At 34.5% G+C, this 19,695-nt stretch overlaps 3 protein-coding genes across 4 annotated transcripts; all 3 read right to left on the reverse strand.

Annotated features, from left to right (window-relative positions):
- Window positions 1-2,787: 2,787 nt before the first annotated feature.
- Window positions 2,788-3,615, reverse strand: LOC106304020 (zinc finger protein AZF3). The gene has a single exon (XM_013740396.1). It carries the CDS (start codon window positions 3,446-3,448, stop codon window positions 2,879-2,881), a length of 570 nt encoding a protein of 189 aa, XP_013595850.1. The 5' UTR covers window positions 3,449-3,615; the 3' UTR covers window positions 2,788-2,878.
- Window positions 3,616-8,201: 4,586 nt separating this feature from the next.
- Window positions 8,202-9,489, reverse strand: LOC106304375. Of its 2 annotated transcripts, none has more exons than XM_013740781.1 (2): window positions 9,290-9,489; window positions 8,202-8,898 (listed from the first exon to the last, which is right to left on the reverse strand). In XM_013740781.1, exons 1-2 carry the CDS (start codon window positions 9,446-9,448, stop codon window positions 8,347-8,349), a joined length of 711 nt encoding a protein of 236 aa, XP_013596235.1. In that variant the 5' UTR covers window positions 9,449-9,489; the 3' UTR covers window positions 8,202-8,346. The 2 variants fall into 2 exon arrangements, with proteins under 2 accessions (XP_013596235.1, XP_013596236.1); XM_013740782.1 differs by having other exon boundaries at window positions 8,207-8,892.
- An 8,603-nt stretch (window positions 9,490-18,092) lies between these two features.
- On the reverse strand, window positions 18,093-18,742 carry LOC106305501. The gene is made up of 2 exons (XM_013741870.1): window positions 18,718-18,742; window positions 18,093-18,399 (listed from the first exon to the last, which is right to left on the reverse strand). The coding sequence occupies exon 2, from the start codon at window positions 18,382-18,384 to the stop codon at window positions 18,127-18,129; it is 258 nt and encodes an 85-aa protein (XP_013597324.1). The 5' UTR covers window positions 18,385-18,399; window positions 18,718-18,742; the 3' UTR covers window positions 18,093-18,126.
- Window positions 18,743-19,695: the final 953 nt, after the last annotated feature.

Consider the following 19,695-nt stretch of genomic DNA (forward strand, 5'->3'; position numbering starts at 1 on the left):
TCATAAGAATGTACAATCGAGATCCATGACCTAATATATATATACCAGTGCGTGGTATGGTCCAATGGAAAGATAGGTCATAGGACGCCATCAAGAGATGGATAAAGGACTGCAATGTCCGAGATAGATATATATATGGTATTGCCTAAGGCAAGAAAGATCGATGACCATATGTATGGGTCCATGAGTATACTCTGGCCAATAAGCCATAGTATGATAAAATCATAAAGCCATTGATATACATCCGTGTATAGAAGATACACCGAGACATAGGTTCATGATAACCATGTTTAGTATATTGTCCATAATTACTTAGTTTTTCCGACCAAAGTAAAGAGCAGTTGACAGTATACGATCACGTCTAGACCATGGACACATGCAAACACGATTTGCAAAGACCCAACAGTGATCTCCGAGGACAATGTGGTTCACATTGTTTAGCACACATGCTTTACCGGGACACTCCATGTCAAAGGACATGAGAAACGACCTAAGAGGTCGAAGTGGTCTAGTTACGGCTTAGTAATGAAACTGGCCAAATTCTCCACCTGCTTGTTCAGGACAGTTCACGCATCAGATGCGTAGACTAAAGAACTTCCACTGAGGTTCACATCAGGGAGAGTAGTGCGTGTTGTACTCTTTTTCCTTCATCATGGTTTTGTCCCACTGGGTTTTCCTGATAAGGTTTTAATGAGGCAACGTGAAGCGTATTACGAATCATGTATGGTTATGACATCCAAGAGAGAGTGTTATAAATCAAGTAATGAATGTGTATAACTGGCCCGATCCATAAACCGGCCCATACCAAGAGAGATAACCGAAACCCTAGAGAGAAGAGAGAGAGCAGCCGCATGTCCTAGAGGAGAGAGAGAGGCGGCCACAAGCTTAGAGAAAAGGAAACCCTTTTCCTTTTCCTAGTAGATGTAATCTTTCCATTTATGTATTTAGTAGTTATCCTAAATCTAGTAAGATTAGGATTTGTACTATTTCTATTTATCTCTTCTTGTAATACTTATATAAGGAACCTCGTATCCCTTATATATTAATTGAGGAACATTTGAAAAGATGTAACCTCAATTTTGTATTAATTAAAAGAGGCCCCAATGCATAGGTGGCACTCAATTAGATAGTCAATTACATTCAATTGAAAAATAAGTAGGTCCACATTCGATTTTTATATGTTGTTAGATACATAAGTTGGCCAAACTATATGATATAATGATATGATATGATATTTTCTTTCCTTAAATAAAACCTACGGAATTACCATAAATGACTAATATATATATGACAATTAATGAAGCTACGAAATTACCTAATATGATTAACGTATATATGAAAATTAATTATTATGAATAATAAATATTTGATAACAATTTTTGTATCTTAGTTCTTTTTTTAATTTTATATTATTAAAATATATTTAAAAATCACATTAAATATATAATAAAAACATTTATATTTTTTCTTATATGTTATATTTGAATTTTTCAAAATGTCTATATATTATTAGAAATTTGAATATTCCTACTCTGAAAATTTTGTGATCAATAGATTATTTTTTTTGTCATAATAAGTTACAAATGATCATAAAATTGTATTAATATGAACTTTTATTTAATATTATAAGAAGATACACATTATTTTAAAACCATATGAGTAAAAAATATCATTTAATAATAAAACATATATATTTATATATATATATATAGATTATACTATATACCATAAGATTACATAAATATTTTAATATTAAAACTTTCAATGAATTTTCAAAAACATTTATAAATTATAAACTTATTAAAGATTTCACATTGAAATTTTTGTTATCGATTATTTAAATATTCAGTTATAAAATGATATGAATGATCATAGAACTGTATGATTATAAATTCTCATTTAATAAATGACTATATAAAATATACTATTCTTAGAAAAATAGGTTGGTCCATCTTGACTTACATTATATTTTTTATTAAACTAACTATCTAATTGATAAATAATCTACCAAAATTTTTTTTGCACTTTCCTTAATTAGAAGTTACGAAATTACCTAATATGATTAACGTATATATGAAAATTAATTATTATGAATAATAAATATTTGATAACAATTTTTGTGTCTTAGTTCTTTTTTTTAATTTTATATTATTGAAAGATATTAAAAAATCACATTAAATATATAATAAAAACATTTATATTTTTTCTTATATGTTATATTTGAATTTTTCAAAATGTCTATATATTATTAGAAATTTGAATATTCCCACTCTGAAAATTTTGTGATCAATAGATTATTTTTTTGTTATAATAAGTTACAAATGATCATAAAATATAACGCATATGAATTTTTATTTAATAAATATTCAAACTAAATAATATATATATATAAACACTAATGATTTAAAGCAACAAGATTGGCTGATCAATTTAGTCGTCCAGTTGAAATCTTTCAAAAGTATGTGAAAGACTAAAGTCAAAGTAAATATTGATTTAGAATAGTAGTTATATTTTACTAACCAAATACCGAAAAAAACCGAACCGAACCGAAACTAACCCGATATCCGGGTTGAACACCCGTAATCCAAATGAAGCCAAACTATTGTTTCATTCTCCAAAATATAATAAAAATAATAACTTAATCCCGCGCAAGGCGCGGGTCTTATCCTAGTTATAAATAATAACACAGAAATATTCGGTCTTTAACCTTCCAATTACAAGTTTTAAGTTTATATGAAAAGTGGCAGGCCCTTACAACTTGCACGTATATATGTTTGGGTAAAAGAATCAACAAAAACTATATTATAAGAAAAAATTGAATCTGTGAAGCTGGAAATTTGGTATATACATAAGAATCCAATAGGCCTTACTTGAGGCCTTACTTGAGGCGGAGCTTCTTCGACGGCAACGGGCTCATCACTTCATCGTCCGGCGATAATTCATTTATGGGCGTAATGTTAAGGTCGAATCCACGGCTGCTATTGCCGCTGACGTGGCTAGTAGACCCCACACCTTCAGAATTAGAAACAACGTTACTACTTCCATCATAGTGGCACCGCTTGTGGCCGCCAAGAGCTTGACCGGTGGTGAATGATTTATGACATATCGAGCAAACGTGAGACTTCACGGCGGCCGGTGTCGTCGGCTTAACATCTCCACCGCTGGAAAAATTCCGGTGACTCGCCTTGTGACCACCGAGAGCTTGGTAAGAAAGAAACACCTTGTCACAAACGCCGCACTTGTAAACAGTCTTTTCCTCCTCCACGTGATGGCGATCGCCGTCGCGAGCAAGAAGCATGAGGCAGAAAGCGAGGTACTCTTCCTCAGTGAGACGGTGAGGATGATCAGATCTGGATCTTTTGGACCGCTTACCTTTGGTCCAGTGCTCCTCGAACAGAGTCGGAACTGGAGAAGCTATCCTCGGTGAATTTAGAGCTTCAAGCGCCATAGTTAGCAGAACTAAAGACCTTACTAGACAGCAGAGAGATAACTAAAAGAAACGAGTGTGTACAGAGATGTCTTAAAAGAGTTTTGTAGAGGAAGTTGCGTGAGAAGGAAGAGGTGAGAAAGTGTTGTTGAAAGAGTGAGAGTGGGTGGCCAAATTGAAACGATAAATGTGCGGAGCAAGCAAGTTGCAGTTAACGAAAGTACAGTGTATGAATAAAATACTATTTTAGAAATTTGGTACGAGTGGAATACAATTTTGGCACGTTTCGTGATGAGATAAAGACACACAAGTCGGCTCTCAACTCTAATCCTAATTCGTTGAGAGTTGACATATGATTCCAACAAAAACAATATTGTTTGCTTTTTATATAATCTTTTTTTTGTCAACTCTTTTTATATAATTTTTAACATTAAAAATTAAGGATATAAACCATTAAAATGTTCACATATAATATATATTTAAATTTACCTTTAAATATACTTGAAACGACTCTTTGAATTTACCTTTAAGTGAGATAAAGACACACAAGTCGGCTCTCAACTCTAATCCTGAATTTTTTTTGTATCATCATATATTTTGAAACGAGTCTTTGAATTTACCTTTAAATATACTCGTTTCCATAAATAACTTCAATCTGTGATGAAAAAAAAAACTAACTCTCCTAAATTATATATAATGTTTAAGAATAATTTACAAAAGACTTATAAAAGTTTATAAACCCAACCCCACCTCATTAAAATGTTATAGTATTTTAAACGAATGTGTTTTAAAAATAGTAGTCAACTTATAGTATTTCAAACAATTTCTCAACATTTTTAGTTTACTCTTTTTAAAATTTCAAAAGTTTCAAAAATACTTTTAAAAAACAAAAATAGAAATTCCTACAAAAAAAGAAATTAATCAAATAAAAATCATTAAATAATCAACATGATATATATACTATTTTGAAAAATTAACGTAAAGTTAAATAATTTCTTTTCTTTTTAAGAGTAAGATTTTTTTTTTAAAAAAAATATGCTATAAGAATTTAATCAAGATAATTTTAAAGTTCCATGAAAATAAACTAAACTAACAAAAAAATCATTTAAAAATAAAAATAACATATATATATATATATATATATATATATACTATTTTGAAAATTAAAAAACAAATGATTGTTTAAAGGATACCCCACAAAACAATTTAAGAATAAAGGCTATAATAATCTAAATGACATTAGATTTTAAAAGATGAAACTACAAAACATTGAAAACCTTTGTGAAGAATTTAAAATATTAATAAAATATACCAAATCAAAATTTAATAAAATATTTAAAATATAAGATTTGCTAAAATACCTTTTTGAAAATAAAATAAAATCTCAACAATAAGGTAAACTAAGAAAAAATATCACTAAAAATAGCCAACATTATATACATACTATTTTTGGAAAATTAATATAAAGTTGATAATATTTGTTTTTAAACAGAATACTATTTTCTTTTTAATATATACTAAAATGATTTAGATCACAAATTATTTTAAAAGTCCATACATAATTAAGTCAACTAACAAACCCATTTAAAAGGAATCAGTGTAACAAATATACAATTTTTGAAAAATTAACAAACGATTGTTTAAAATAAACATTTTAAAAAATACTATAATAATTTAATCACATAGTATTTTAAATGTTTAAAAAACTACATAATATTGAAAATCTTCGTGAAAATCTTAAAACATCAATAAAATATATCAAATCGCCATTTAATTGAATATTTTAACTTATTAGTATTGCCAAAAAGTATTGCCTTCAAAATAAAACAAATATCAACATTATGTAGCTCCTAAAACAAGAATTAACTTTATACATATGTTAACTCTTTGAAAATTATCATAAAAGAACATACAAATATAAGATGTATCAAAATAAAGTATAAATTAATATAAAACTTCTAACATAACAAGGAAATTAATATGAAATTTATTATATAATTCTTTCTATTAGTAAAAACTATAAAAATCATCTAAATTTATAATAAGTTACACGAATCTCTACACAAATTTAAATATTAGTTAATTTCGGTTCTTTTTTCTACTGAGTTACTTCTTTTTTTGATTCTATACGAATTTATATAAGTTTTATTTTAAGAGAATGGTTGGTAAGAGTAGACCACTTATGTAAAACACATATTATTAAGAACAGTTTATTTTATTTGTTTCATATTGTAATTCATCAATCAAAAATATTATCGAATATATTTACTCCTTAAAAAATAAAATATTAAACTACATATTATCTTATGTTTTGACAAAAATTCTTTTAGTCACTTACATTCAAAACTTTCATAAACCGTTTATTTTAGTAGTTTCAAATTGCCATTTCCAACGGATTTCTGACGGAATTGGTAGTCAGCTCCATGTGGTCAAAATGTTTTTTACGGTGAGAAACTTTTAAAATTTTATAACTGTTCCAACCATAATAAATCGACAGAAATTTTCAACGGAATAAATCCGTCAGGAAATAAAAAAAATATTTTTTTAAAACAGCAATTGGATATTATTAATAAATACATTTTTATTATACATGTTGAAATTGGTGTATCAATAGAATATTGGTTAACTACATAAATTAATTAAGTTTATAAACTGGTTTCAGTATTTATTTATATACACATAAATAAATATATACATATATAAATACACAAATACATAAACATATAATTACATATACACAGAAAATACAAAAAAAAAAAACAGCCAACAAAAAGAAAACTAATTAAACCTAGCTAACTCTAAGCCGCCGTCTTGCTCATCATGTCGTCCTCTTCCTCTCGTTGTCATCGGAAAACTGTCAAAAATTTCTTACCTTTTTCTTTCCAGTTTATTGCCTTCGGAAATTTCTGACCAATATGAATATCAAAATTTCTAGTTTTGGCTAATCTTTCATAACCCTAATTAACCCTAAATCTAACAAAGATAACTACTCAGACATAGGAAATCAGAATATAACAATAGTCTGAATAAAATGCATAGAACAAGGTTAAGAAATTAATTGAGTTCTAATATAAAACTCTGAAGGACTCTTAGATCTTCTCTCCAAATCTACTGATTGGTACAACAACTTATTGTAACAATGTCAACCACGGAAGCTGAATATATGGAACTTGGAGAAATAGCTAAGGAAGTAGCAAAGACTTGTATCCGAGTTGGGTATTGATCAAAGAGGTGTTCAGTTACACTGTGATATTCAAAGTGCATTGTGTTTGGCTAAGAGTCAAGTGTATCATGCAAGGACGAAGCACATTGCTATAAGGTTTCACAAAGTAAGGGAGTTGGCAGCTCATGGAGATGTCTTATTGGAGAAGGTGCATACGTTAGAAAATGTAGCTGACATGTTGACTAAGCCTGTTACAACGGAGAAGTTCAAGCATTGATTTAAATTTCTCCATGTTAGCCGATGCTAAGAAGCAAAAGAGGTCCCCCCCCCCCGAAGATAGATAGGATAGAGAGTTTTGTAGAGTTATTCGCCAACATGAAGTTTGTTACATTTGAAGGTGTCTTAAATCTCTGTGCACTAGTAAAATTCAATCATTTGTTGGTTGAAGACCCACGCGGTACAGTATGCTTTTTAGGATTAGGAAAATTATGTTTTCTAAGGGATCAACGATCTATTTCCCCACTGGAAATATTGTATAGCACCAAATGTCTGCTAAACTATAACTTCGTGCTATTTATCCCCGAACAAAAAGTTCTAAACCTATTTTCCCATGAATCTTTGTTTTGCCACGGTTCTGTAAAACCAATGTGAAATCTCCAATCTCAGATATAAACCGGATAAAACTAAACCACGATCAAATAAAGCCAGACCAAACATGAATGTGAACCAGAACTAAAACCTGACTCAAATCTTCAATCTCAACGCATGGATCTTTCAAAACACACATCAGCAGCAGAAGAACAACGAATCACAACAATAACAAGAAAATAATCTTAAGAATAAGCAAGAATTTTCCAGTCACACATGGAGAAAGACATAGAGTTGATGATTTCAATCTGGACGAAAACTAAATTGGAACAGAACTAAAACAGCGTAGGACCATCGACATTTATTTACTCCTTTGATATTTCCTGATTCCAATTTTCTAGGTTTTTTAATTTGGGATTTTTTTTCGTTTTAGGTCTTTGGGAATGAGAGAACTTTGGTGGAAATTTTTTCGGGTCAGGTTACAAATTTTGGGGCTTTGGGTTTTTGTTTTATGTTTTGGATTGTAATCAGGTCTTAAACCGGTTAGTCACTGGGTTAAAACGTTTAATGGTTTGTTTAAAAACAGTAAACCAATATCAATTGAATTCCATGGGAGTTTTGATTTTGATCTTTATGTTCTCGTGGAAATAAGAATGGAACTTTACCTTCATGGGGAAATATATTTCAAATTTTTTATTCTGGGATAAATAGCACGGAGTCATGGTTTGGGAGACATTTGGTGCTATACGATACTTCTCGTGGAGAAATAGCTCGTCGACCCTTTTCTAAGATAAGTATGTATTTATAAAGGGTGTTTGCTTCAATCGTTTTTTTTTTACTTTTGAGTTATTTGATTTTTTCAAGTTTGATTTGTGTTTGTTCATAACAGAAAATACAACAAAGCTAATCTTCTTAAAGTAGTTAAAAACTTTTTATCCCTATTCAAACAATGATATAGCTATTGTACAAATGTGTTTATATGGATTGAATAAATTTAACATACATTAAGAAAGGGTGTAAAAGTTCTTTTGAACTAGTCAACATTCTAACTCAGGGTACAAATGCACAAACGAACATCGTATGAATGGTTTTAAACTCTTTGTTGTTTCCATCCATTGTTATTTTGAATGTAAACAATAATCAACCAGTACGATTTTTTTCCAATTTATCATTTACAAACGGAAATTGTGGCGACTGCCGGAAAATCAATCTGGTACAATACCCAAACAAGGCCTAGTGAAGACACAAACACTGGTAACGGCCCAAACATCCATAGCAATAGCGGTACAGAAACGCACATAACTCTATTCCCAATCATAGCCATAAAAAACCCTCTCTCCAACACTAATCTTGTATACTCCCTAAACGATCCAGTCCCCGTCAACTCATAATCGCAGTCTCCTTCATGCTTTTTAGCAATCGCGTTTATGAGAAAATTGGCATCCATCAAGTAACTCACGGCAAGTGAGCTGAAGAAAAAGCTCACTGCAAGAAGCACAGAGGTAGATGCATACTTCAGGACGAAGATTGTAGGGTTTTTGGAGCCAAAAACAATGTCGTCCGCAGTTGTGAAGAGGTGGCTCCCTTTGAACGCGTTGTTAGTAACGGCAGCTAGAGAAAGCAAAATAAGAATGGAGACTGAAGCAGTGAGAATTGTAACCATTTTTTTGTTCCTCAAGCTTTGCACTGCCAACATCCCTGTTTTATCGTCACCCTGCATCTTCGTTATATGATCAATAAGTTGAGAAAAAATATTTAAACAAATAATGTCTTAACAATAAGACTACGAGGAATGCGAGAGGGAGAAACTACTGAAGCTATCACGAAATAAACCTACCTAATAAAGAAAGTTGGAGAAAACGAGTTACTCGTCTAAAAACTGAGTTAAACTTGATGAGATCAAGATTGTTTTATATGTAAAAATGCAATCATTTTTGCCTTATCTTTAACAAGTTATAATATTTTAACTGTCTTTTGTAAATGTACAGAAAAAAATGTAGGCGTAGGACTTTGATATTTTTTTACCAGTATAAAACTTTGATTTTTTGAAACGTAAATAGTATAATACAAACGGTTTTGTTAACATAAAAACTCGGTAAACAAGAGATAACCTCTTTGATGTCACGGAACCAAGATTTGCGTTTGGAGGAATCGATGCCAAGAGAAGTACGGGAAGGATTGTGCTTGAAGGTGTTCCAGAGGAAGACATGATATCCTACTGCTATGAACACACTCAAGGGCACTAAAACACTGTCTGTGTCCACTTTCATTCTCGTTTTCTCCTTATCTTGTTCAGTACGAACTTATACTGAAGTCTAATTCGCATTGACAAAGGCATATGTATATATAAAGATCAAAAGTTAGTGTGGCCGAATGGGATTCATAGTCAGATATCAAACAAACATATGGTGGACATCTCTCCATGTGTTTGCCGGTATTTTTTGGACGTATACGCAACTCATTCTAATACAAAATTTTCAACATCTGACTATACACCCACTTTAGACACTAACAACCACTATAAACACACTATATGCTTAGAAATAAGCAATAATACTTTATTACGAGATATGGTTGAATCGTGCTGCATATAAGCCGATAGGGGTGGACACTTTACCCGATATCCGAAGTGGCACACGAACCCGATCCGAAAAACCCGAACTGAAATCCGAACCGAAGTAGCAGAATATCCGAACGGATATTGAATTAGCAGAGATTGGATATCCGAACCCGAATGGATATCTGAAAATTACCGAACATATGTATAATTAACCTTATATTTCTAGTTTACATCTCTCATTTTATATAAAATATTTATATTGATACTACACATATTTTAAGCTGATATGATATACATACAATTACGAAGAAAATTATTTGCTACTCACTTAAAATGCATGTCAAATTTTTTATTTCAAAAATTAACAAAAAGTTACATCCAAAATTTAAAAACAATAACCAAATTAATGTCTTTTTAGTTTCAAAATGTTATATTCAAATCTATTAACCATTCAATCTATTAAAAATAAAAAAAAATTAGTTAAGTGAAAGTTATATTTTTAAATACAAGAAATTTTAGAAATGAAAATTTAATTTTGTTTTTTGAAAATCTAAATACCCGAACCCGATCCGAAATAACCAAACCCGAACTAAAAATATCCGAGCCCGACCCGAAGTACAGAAATACCCGAACAGATTCTACACCTCTATATCGAAATACCCGAAAATCCAAAATATCCGACCCGAACCCAAACGCATACCCGAACGCCCACCCCTATAAGCCGAATTCAAAATATTGTAACACTGCCGGACAATTGAAATATCATAAATCAAATATGTTTTTTTTAACACAGGTCAAATGTCAAGTACATCATCATATAATTTTTAATCTATTACATAAGACGATTAATCAACTATTTGCGATATATGCAATACCGATGAACAATTTCGAACAATGCTTCCATGCACGATGTTTTGCATGTATTACATCTTTTATGGACAGATTATTTCCACACCACATAAACCGAACAACGAACGACTCTGCAAGTATTACTTTGGATTGTCCTATAAGCTCTGCATTCAAAATCTGCAAAAAAATGTATTATTTGGAAATTGAAACTCAAACCCGGTATAAAAATTTTTAAACCTTGATCATTAGGCCACATTGCTTTCATAAATCAAATATGCTACGACAATCAAATGCAATGCAACACAAAGCTATTTTTTCTAGATTCTCAAATTTTCTGTTTAGGCACATAACAAATCGTTAGGTTATTATTATCAAATGACAGAAATGACATATAAATCTCCAAGATCCACTAAAATGGTCGGCTGTATACGTGGTGGATTAGAGGTGGACAACACTTTTCTCATAATAAAAATTATCTTATATAATGGAATCTGCTATAACGAGAGTAGAAATATCAAACACTCATTTTAAGATGATTTTATTGGATTGATGAATGTACATAGATTTCAAATCCAACAACAATACTCGTGTATAATCTAACCAATGATTTTAATATTTTTTGCAATTATATATTATTGAATACAAATTTGATATTGTTTAACATACAATTTTTAAAAGCTAATTAAATCTTAAAAAATATATGCAAATCTTGTTTATTTAGAAAGCCATATTAAAATCTGAAAGAATATGAGTTCATCTAGATGCTTTAGTTTAAAATCTTGTAAGTCCTCCTTACGGATTTAACAGCCTAACAAGTTTTCTTTTTTCTTTTTGAACACAACACAACATATATTAAAGATCCACAGCCCAACTAAGAATAGTTGGTGGTAGCCAAGTACAGAGCTGATTTAGCAAGTGAATCAGCCAAAGAGTTCAAGTTTCTGGAAACATAAGAAAAAAAAATACATTCAAAGGCGAGGGATAGATGCTCGATGTCCCGTGAGATTCCGTAGAGATCCTTCGGGTGATTCTTCGAGTTGATGACAACAACAAGTGCTTGACAATCTGACTTGATGCAGATTCTTGTAAAGCCGGCTTCGAGGGCGTTGAGCAGAGCCGATCTAATAGCTAACGCTTCAGCTACTAGTGCAGACGAGGTATTATCAAATGTAGCAGTACCCTTGTGGAGCTGCTCGTCCTGTTGGGTGATGAAGATCCACCCACATCCCGCTCTAGAGGATGTAGCATGCCACGCTGCATCAGTAAAACATAACAGGCTTGTGGTTTGTAAGGGTGGGTTCGAGCTAAGCGACATCAATGAGCGAGGCTGTGTGGTAGATATCTGAGCAAGATGCCATTCTTTTGCATTACTTACAGCCTTGGTAAGAATCTCCAATGGCGTCCAGGCCTTGTTTTCGAAGATTAAATAGTTCCTTGCTGTCCAAATTCTCCATACAACCCATGGGAAGATATTCCCTGTCAGACCCCACGGTGGTAGCAGTGTCAACGATGAAGACCCTAGGAAGGCTTCACTAAATGAGGCACAATCCGCTGGGCTGAAACTAGATGACCAAATCTGTAAGCTCCATATCTGTCTAGTAAAATGGCAATGTAGGAAGATATGTTCAGCGGTTTTGAGTTCTCCACAATGCCGACAAGTTACGTTGGACACAAGTCCTCGCTTTGCTAGGTTCTCTCCTAGAGCCAGAGCTCCCTGGGCTATTTTCCATAGGAAGAGGTGAAGTTTTGGTGAAGTCTTGCATCTCCATATCGCCTTGTAGTAGTTCTGATTAGCTGTGGAATCGATTATCTCCATTGTTGTTGCCACATAATATCCAGACTTAGCTGAATAAACACCTGAACTGGATGCTAACCACACATAGGAGTCCTCCGCTCCTGTGATACTTGGCTTTATGCGCAGAATTTCCGGTACATGCTGGGGTAGGATACTCTGTATCATAGGTATGTTCCATTCCCTCGTTCCTCTACAAAGGAGGTCTGCGACGAAGAGGTCTTGGTGTATCTCCTGCATTGGGCCGACTGGTCTCGACGGAAGTTCCAAACTCAACCATGGATCTTTCCACACTCTTGTGCTTTCTCCATCTCCAATGGCATTGCTCAGGTTTGTTATCAGTAGGTCTCTTCCCACCAAAATGCTTCTCCAGCCATGGGAAGCGGCTTTCGGTGCATCAACTTGGAGGAAAGGCTTTTTACTGCAATATTTTCCACGTAACACTCTTGATAATAAGCATTCTGGTTTCGATACTATCCTCCAGGCCTGCTTCGCAAGGAGAGCCGTATTAAAAGCTTGAATGTCTCTTACTCCTAAACCTCCCAAAGCTTTAGGTGCCGTGATTTTGTCCCAAGCTACCCAACACATTTTCTTTTTATCCGGAGAAGCATCCCACCAAAATCTCGCAAGGGCTGACTGAATCCGACTACACAAGCTCACCGGTAGTTGGAAGCATGACATCGCAAAGGATGGTTTAGCAGTCAGCACCGCTTTCAACATAACTAGCTTGCCAGCACTAGAGAGTTGGCTTGATTCCCAGCCAGCAGCCTTCAGTTTGATCTGGTCCACAATGCTTGTGAAGAGATCTTTTTTTCGTCGACCGAAATGTTCCGGGAGTCCTAGATATTTACTTACTCCTCCTTCCTGTGCAATCCCGAGGTGTGATTTAACACGTTCCCGTATTACCTGCAGGGTCTTTGGTGAGAAGGAAATCGAAGATTTGGAGGTGTTGATAAGCTGGCCAGAGGATGTCTTGTACTGGTGTAGTATCTACATCAGTGAGGAACAGCTCCTGTTGTCCGTGTCCAAGAAAAACATGGTATCGTCGGCAAACAATAGATGGTTTATCCGCGGAGCCGGTGTTGCCACTCTCAGTCCTGACAAATGGCCATTGCGTTGAGCTCGTCTACACAGGCCGGATAACACTTCTCCACATAATATGAAGATGTAAGGCGATAAAGGATCTCCTTGTCGTATTCCTCGCGAGGGGAGTACTCTGCCATGTGTTGTATCGTTAACAAGGAAAGAATATGAGACTGAGCTCACACACTGCATAATCAGGTTGACAAAGGAGCTCACGAAACCGAATCGTTCCATGACAGCTTCAATAAAATGCCATTCCAACCTATCATAAGCTTTTCTCATGTCCGTCTTAACCACCATAGAACAATGGATTTCTGCTTCAGACATCTTGAGTGTATGGAGGATCTCATGAGTAATGAGGATGTTGTCGGAAATAGCTCTCCCGGGTACAAAGGCAGATTGGGTTTCCGAGATGATGTCTTGGAGTATAGGCTAGAGTCGGAGTGAGAGGATCTTCGTGATAACCTTGTAGAGTACATTTTAACAAGGCAATCGGCCGATATTCCGAAACCAGTTTAGCTCCTGTCACTTTTGGTATAAGCCGAACATGTATAGTGTTTGATGCAGGCGGCATATAACTAGTTCTGAAGAAATTATGGATTTCCAAGATCAGAATCGGTCCGACGATGCTCCGGTTGGAGTGGAAAAAGCTTGCCGAGAAGCCATCCGGGCCTGGTGCTTTATCCGGATGGATGAGGAACAAGGCATTTTTAATCTCAGCTGCATCGGGTATCAAGACGATCTTTTTCGTTGAGTGAGGTAGTGATCCTGGGTTCAATGGCAGATGCGACAATGTCTCTTGTGGCTGTATTAGTCTCGCTTGTTATGTCTGATGAGTAGATTCTATTACTGTCAAGCGGATGCGAGCTCGTCGCCCTTTAGCTATCGCATGGAAGTAGCCGAAGTTTTTGTCTCCTAAGGATAGCCACAAAATCATGCTTCGTTGTCGCCAGAAGTCCTCTTCAGCCTTGTACGCGATCCTTAGCTTGGAGTTGAGAGCTGTAATAAGGCTTTCATCACCTTGTGGACCAGTCATTGCCACTTCCAGACATTGTTTTAGCTTACTGATCTCCTCCTTACTGTTAACATGCTGTTCTCGAGTCCAAGCTGAGATGACTCTTCTACACATAGCGAGGCGGGTTTTCACGGGAGCTTCAGTATTACCGTTCCAGACCTCGGAAATAAGTTTCTTCACGTCAGCATTGTCCCGAATTCGACGGTCATAGCGAAAGAGGCGCCTTTTATGGCGTTTTGCTGAGTCGAAGACTGTGATCAGCGGTTTATGGTCCGAGCTTTCGAAGTTAAGGTATTGACATCCCCCTATCGGGAATCTATTAGACCAAGCCGGATTAACCACTGTTCTGTCTAGCCTGCAGTAGACCATGTGACTTTGTCGTTTGCCTCTCCAAGATAAACTGTTTCGGAGTGCTTGAGGTCAAATAAATCGCATCGAGCAAGCATATCCTGGAAGGCTCCAAAAGTTCCTTCTGCTCTTTCCGGACCTCCTGATTTTTCACTGTTATCCACGATTTCATTGAAATCACCAGTTAATAACCATGTCTCATTTCTATGCAGTGAAAGATCGATAAGAGAATCCCAAATAACACTTCTATTAGGCACTTCCGGTTCCCCATATACAAAGGTTGCAAAAACAGTAGCTCCCTTATGGGTAATCATGGTATCAATTACATTCTTAGAGGAAGATAGAACATGCAGATCTATATCTTGTTTCCAAAAGAGGGTGAGTCCTCCACTGCTAGGCCTCTCCGGGGGAACTAGGAAATGATGATCCGCATCCATAAAATCAAGTTCTTTAAGCACGTAGGAATCTGGATTCTTAGTCTCCATGAGGAAGATTATATCTAGGGAAGCTTGTCGTCGGAGCTCCCTAATATGTTGGACTGTCATGGGGTTCCCCAACCCATGACAGTTCCAACTCAATATTGCTAAGGAAGAATGGGAGTTTGCCGAGGAAAATCCGTATTCTTCCTCGAGCTTGCTGGGATTAGCACTATCGGCGGTGTTATAGCCGACGCAGATGATGCAGCTTGTTGAGTAGTTTGTCTTGTGCCAGCATGTGATGATGTCCCTGGAGAAGCTTGGAGTCGAACTATGTTTCTCTTTTTTGATCCCATACCGGAGTACGTTTCCGGGCTAGCTCTGACAGTGGTTCTTATCCCTTTAGGCTTTGGAGGGCGTCCATGCTTTCTTGTTGGCATAGTTGAGGTTTCAGCTGGTAAATCCTCCTAGTTTCTATGGATGGGAAGCTCTGATAGTTGTAATGTCTCTGTTCTCGCCAGTGCAGCTGAGGCTGAAGCTTGTAAGATGCGCGTGGCTGCTTCTTCTACATCTCCATTCATCTCGCTCTGAAGTACACGTTGCTTTCTTGCTGCACTCTCCATAGGATCAGGGCAACTTATATATTGAAGAGTAGCTTCTCTAATCTTTTCCATCACCCCTCTCTGGAGGGTAATTCAATAGCTGGTGGGAAGTCCCCAGATTCTAAGTTACGTCCAACTGAACGTCTACGAGGTTGGAAAGGAGAACTAGAAGGCGTTACTTCCTGGACTAGTACCAGTGATTTGGCTCTCCATTGTAAGACTGGGGAGTTACGCTTACGTTCTTCGATGTTCCCCTCCCCTTGCTTGTCATCATGGTTGGTGAGTCTACGCCTCGTATAAGGTGGTGATGAGTATTCGTTGTTTCTATGCTCCATCTGAGTTCGAGCCTTTTGATAATTGTTCTGCTGGAGAGAACTTGGCGTAATCTCCTAACAAGTTTGTTTAAAAAACAATAAATGGGGTATTTGCAATTGGGCTTATTGGTGTAATAGTCAATTTTTGAGACAAAATTAAGAATATAGCATTTGATTTGACATAATTAGATTCCATAGCATTTGTTCTCTTTTCTTCCGGTTGTATCCTCCGTCTATGTAAGTAACCGGTAAATAAATAATGTTGAAATGTCTGAAGAATGATAATAATTATAAAAGAACTTCGGTTGTGATAAAAAAGTAATTAGAATGGAACATGCTAATGGTAATAAACAAAATAGTATAGTATTTGTTCAAATTGTGAAATGTCTATGATTGAAGGGAAATATGTAATGTTTACCTTAATATCAACACAAACCTTCCATAACTAAACCAAAAACCCTAGTCACCAAACTCTAAAAGGAAATATACCCTAATCCAAATATCAAAACATGCAAATAGTATATAGTATAAAATATTATTAAAATAGAATAGTAACAAACGAAATAGTATAGTACATATTGTTCTGATTTTGAAACGTTCTTACCCCAACGTCAATCCAAATCTTCGAAAACTAAACCCTAAAAGAAACTATAAACCCTAGTCCAAATATCAAAATATGCACATAATACATTATAAACAAAATAGTATAGTATTTGTTCAAATTTTGAAATGTCTATGATTGAAGAGAAAGAGGCAATGCTTACCTTAACATCAACACAAACCAAAAACACTAGTCACTAAACCCTAAAAGGAAATATATACCCAAACCCAAATATCAAAATATGCACATAATACATTATAAACAAAATAGTATAGTATTTGTTCAAATTTTGAAATGTCTATGATTGAAGAGAAAGAGGCAATGCTTACCTTAACATCAACACAAACCAAAAACACTAGTCACTAAACCCTAAAAGGAAATATATACCCAAACCCAAATATCAAAATATGCAAATAGTATATAATATGAAGTATTATTAAAATAAAATAGTAACAAACGAAATAGTGTAGTACATACTGTTCCGATTTTGAAATGTTTTTACCCCAACGTCAACCCAAATCTTCCAAAACTAAATTCAAAACACTAATCACTAAACCCTAAAAAAAACTATAAACTCTAATCCAAATATGCAAATAGTATATAATATGAAGTATTATTAAAATAAAATAGTAACAAACTAAATAGTGTAGTATGCTGCATAAGCATCACTGTTCATCTTCTTCAATTTTTACTCTCATCTTCACTATTATGTGTTTGAATCATCGTATAGTTAATCAATAAACATATCCACATGATTCATTTCAACCTTTACCTCTACCGGTTTGATCGCTATCATCTAATTATAAATTTTTGCTGGCAACAAACGATTATAGAGATGGTTGGTAAAGAGAAATAGTTAGTGAAGAAGTGTGGTTGAAACAGATGAAACGATAGTCGTAATGAAAGAATTAATGATGGTGACTGGTGATAGAAAAAATTTATTTGTTTTTGTCAACCGGTTAATGAAGGGGTAATATAATATATATTTTATAAATATTAATTTTTTTTTGTTAGATTCTTAATTACATGTTATTTTGTAGCTATTTGGTCTAATTTCCCTTTGCAATTCTTAATTGGTCATATTTGTTTGTTGTATGTATTTGAGATATGGATATAATGTAAGAATGTTTTATTACTATTTCTTCTGCACTGCTCAAATTTAAATGAAATTAATTCTTTTCCGGTTACATTTTTGTTATTTATTCCATTTTTACTGTTCTCTTTCCGCATCGTTCAGTCTTATTTTTTTGAATACTGCTTTTATATTTTTCATTAGATCAATTTGCTCAGAAATTTATGGTGAAACTGTAGAATTTATATTGCACCATGGACAATTTACATATGACAGAAAGAAGAAATCTAAACAAATTAGGTGTTCTGGGAGATAGGATGGATGCTGGGAGAATTTTCGCCACGGCGACAATTTTGACAACGTCGACAAATTAATATAACAACAACGATAAAGAAAATAAAAAGCATCATCACAGGAACCATCCATAGCTTGAACCATGGAGGATCTTTTGGGAAGATCAATGCAGTTTCTTCATCTTTAACTTCGTACCGTGTAAAAGATTTGATGTGTCTTATCTCGTTGTTCAGGAACAACCACCATATATTTCTTCCCATCTCCCGAGCTTCCTTCTGGAGATGAAAAAATGACAACACATCAACCGTTGCTCAGAGAATATCTTGATGATATCATGTGTTTTGTTTAAAGGTCTATTTTTAGTGTTTTCCTATATTTTTATATAGAAGTTTGGACATTTGCTATTTCTGGTCTCTCTTGAAACTTGAGCATGATAGGGCGACTCATAAAAACAAAACAAGACACCCAAGCAATATGCTCTTGTAATAGAAAATGTATTATCATCTTTCTCAATTTTGTTAGTCAGAAATTTATATAAAAACGGTTTGTTGTTTTGCTTTAGTCTGAAAGATTATAAAAGGGAAGACGCGTACGGAATCTCCGGTTTTAGACTTATGACATGAGACGTGGAAAATTTCGAATCGTAATTAATACGGAGTATGATGAACCGATAATACAACTAAACTAGTTCATCGTTGTCATAAGGGAGAGAAAGAAGGTTCAGTTTATTTGCTAGTGTTGCAGGCTAGAAGCTGGGTCGCCCAAATGGTTGTTGGAGGTTCAAATCGGATCAACCAAAGATGAGACCGGTTGGTCGATATGGTCTGAAATCGATTGTAAAATCTGAAACAAATAAAAGATGAATGAGATACGAATGCTATGAAGAATAAACTAAGATAAATAAACAAAGAAAAATGATAGATATGGCGGAATCAAGCTGCTGGATGTGTATCACTCTCAGCTTGATCAAAAGATGGATTGAAGTGGATTAGCGGAGGAGGTTTTGATTGAATCTCTCAATCTGATGAAGGATGGATCGAATTGATTGACTCTATCAATCTGTGTACTGAGCTTGTTTGATTTGCACAAACAAACTAGACTCACGAAATCAATAGAACAACAAAGAATCTCTCTTTGAATCCTAAAGACCGATATTTTATACAAAGAACAATCTTTGATAAAAACTGAATAACTTTTTATTAACTTGGTGATTAAGGGTGATCTTTACAATGGACGTCTAGGAGCTTATATAATGCTCAGAGACAAAGGTCCTAACGTTCTAAAACAAATAGAAAAGGAAACAAATCAAAACTAAGAAAGAAATCGAAAACTAGCCGTTGGAGCCTTTTGTGGGATTTTGGCTCCAAGTAAAGAATCTGATCTTTCTTGAACCTGGATGGTTTAAGGGGATAAGAGAGCTTTCTTGGGACCTTCTTGAATGCTTGATAGATGCTTATCTCGTCCTTGCCTTGGTAGAAAAAGAGCTGTTGGAGTTTGAATGCAAGAGACTCCAAATAAGGCAGTTCGGTGATAATGGGGATCTTCTTATTCCTATGTGGGCTGGTGCATGG

The sequence above is a fragment of the Brassica oleracea genome, chromosome C7, assembly GCF_000695525.1.
Source record: "Brassica oleracea var. oleracea cultivar TO1000 chromosome C7, BOL, whole genome shotgun sequence".
Taxonomy (NCBI): Eukaryota; Viridiplantae; Streptophyta; class Magnoliopsida; order Brassicales; family Brassicaceae; genus Brassica; species Brassica oleracea.

What these genes read in the sequence shown, in the direction of transcription:
- LOC106304020 (XM_013740396.1), bottom strand. Translation starts at nt 3,448, where the DNA reads ATGGCGCTTGAAGCTCTAAATTCACCGAGGATAGCTTCTCCAGTTCCG.
- LOC106304375 (XM_013740781.1), bottom strand. Translation starts at nt 9,448, where the DNA reads ATGAAAGTGGACACAGACAGTGTTTTAGTGCCCTTGAGTGTGTTCATA. An exon ending in GGTTCCGTGACATCAAAGAG is followed by an intron (nt 8,899 to 9,289) that starts GTTATCTCTTGT and finishes CATATAACGAAG; the next exon opens with ATGCAGGGTGACGATAAAAC.
- LOC106305501 (XM_013741870.1), bottom strand. Translation starts at nt 18,384, where the DNA reads ATGGGAAGAAATATATGGTGGTTGTTCCTGAACAACGAGATAAGACAC.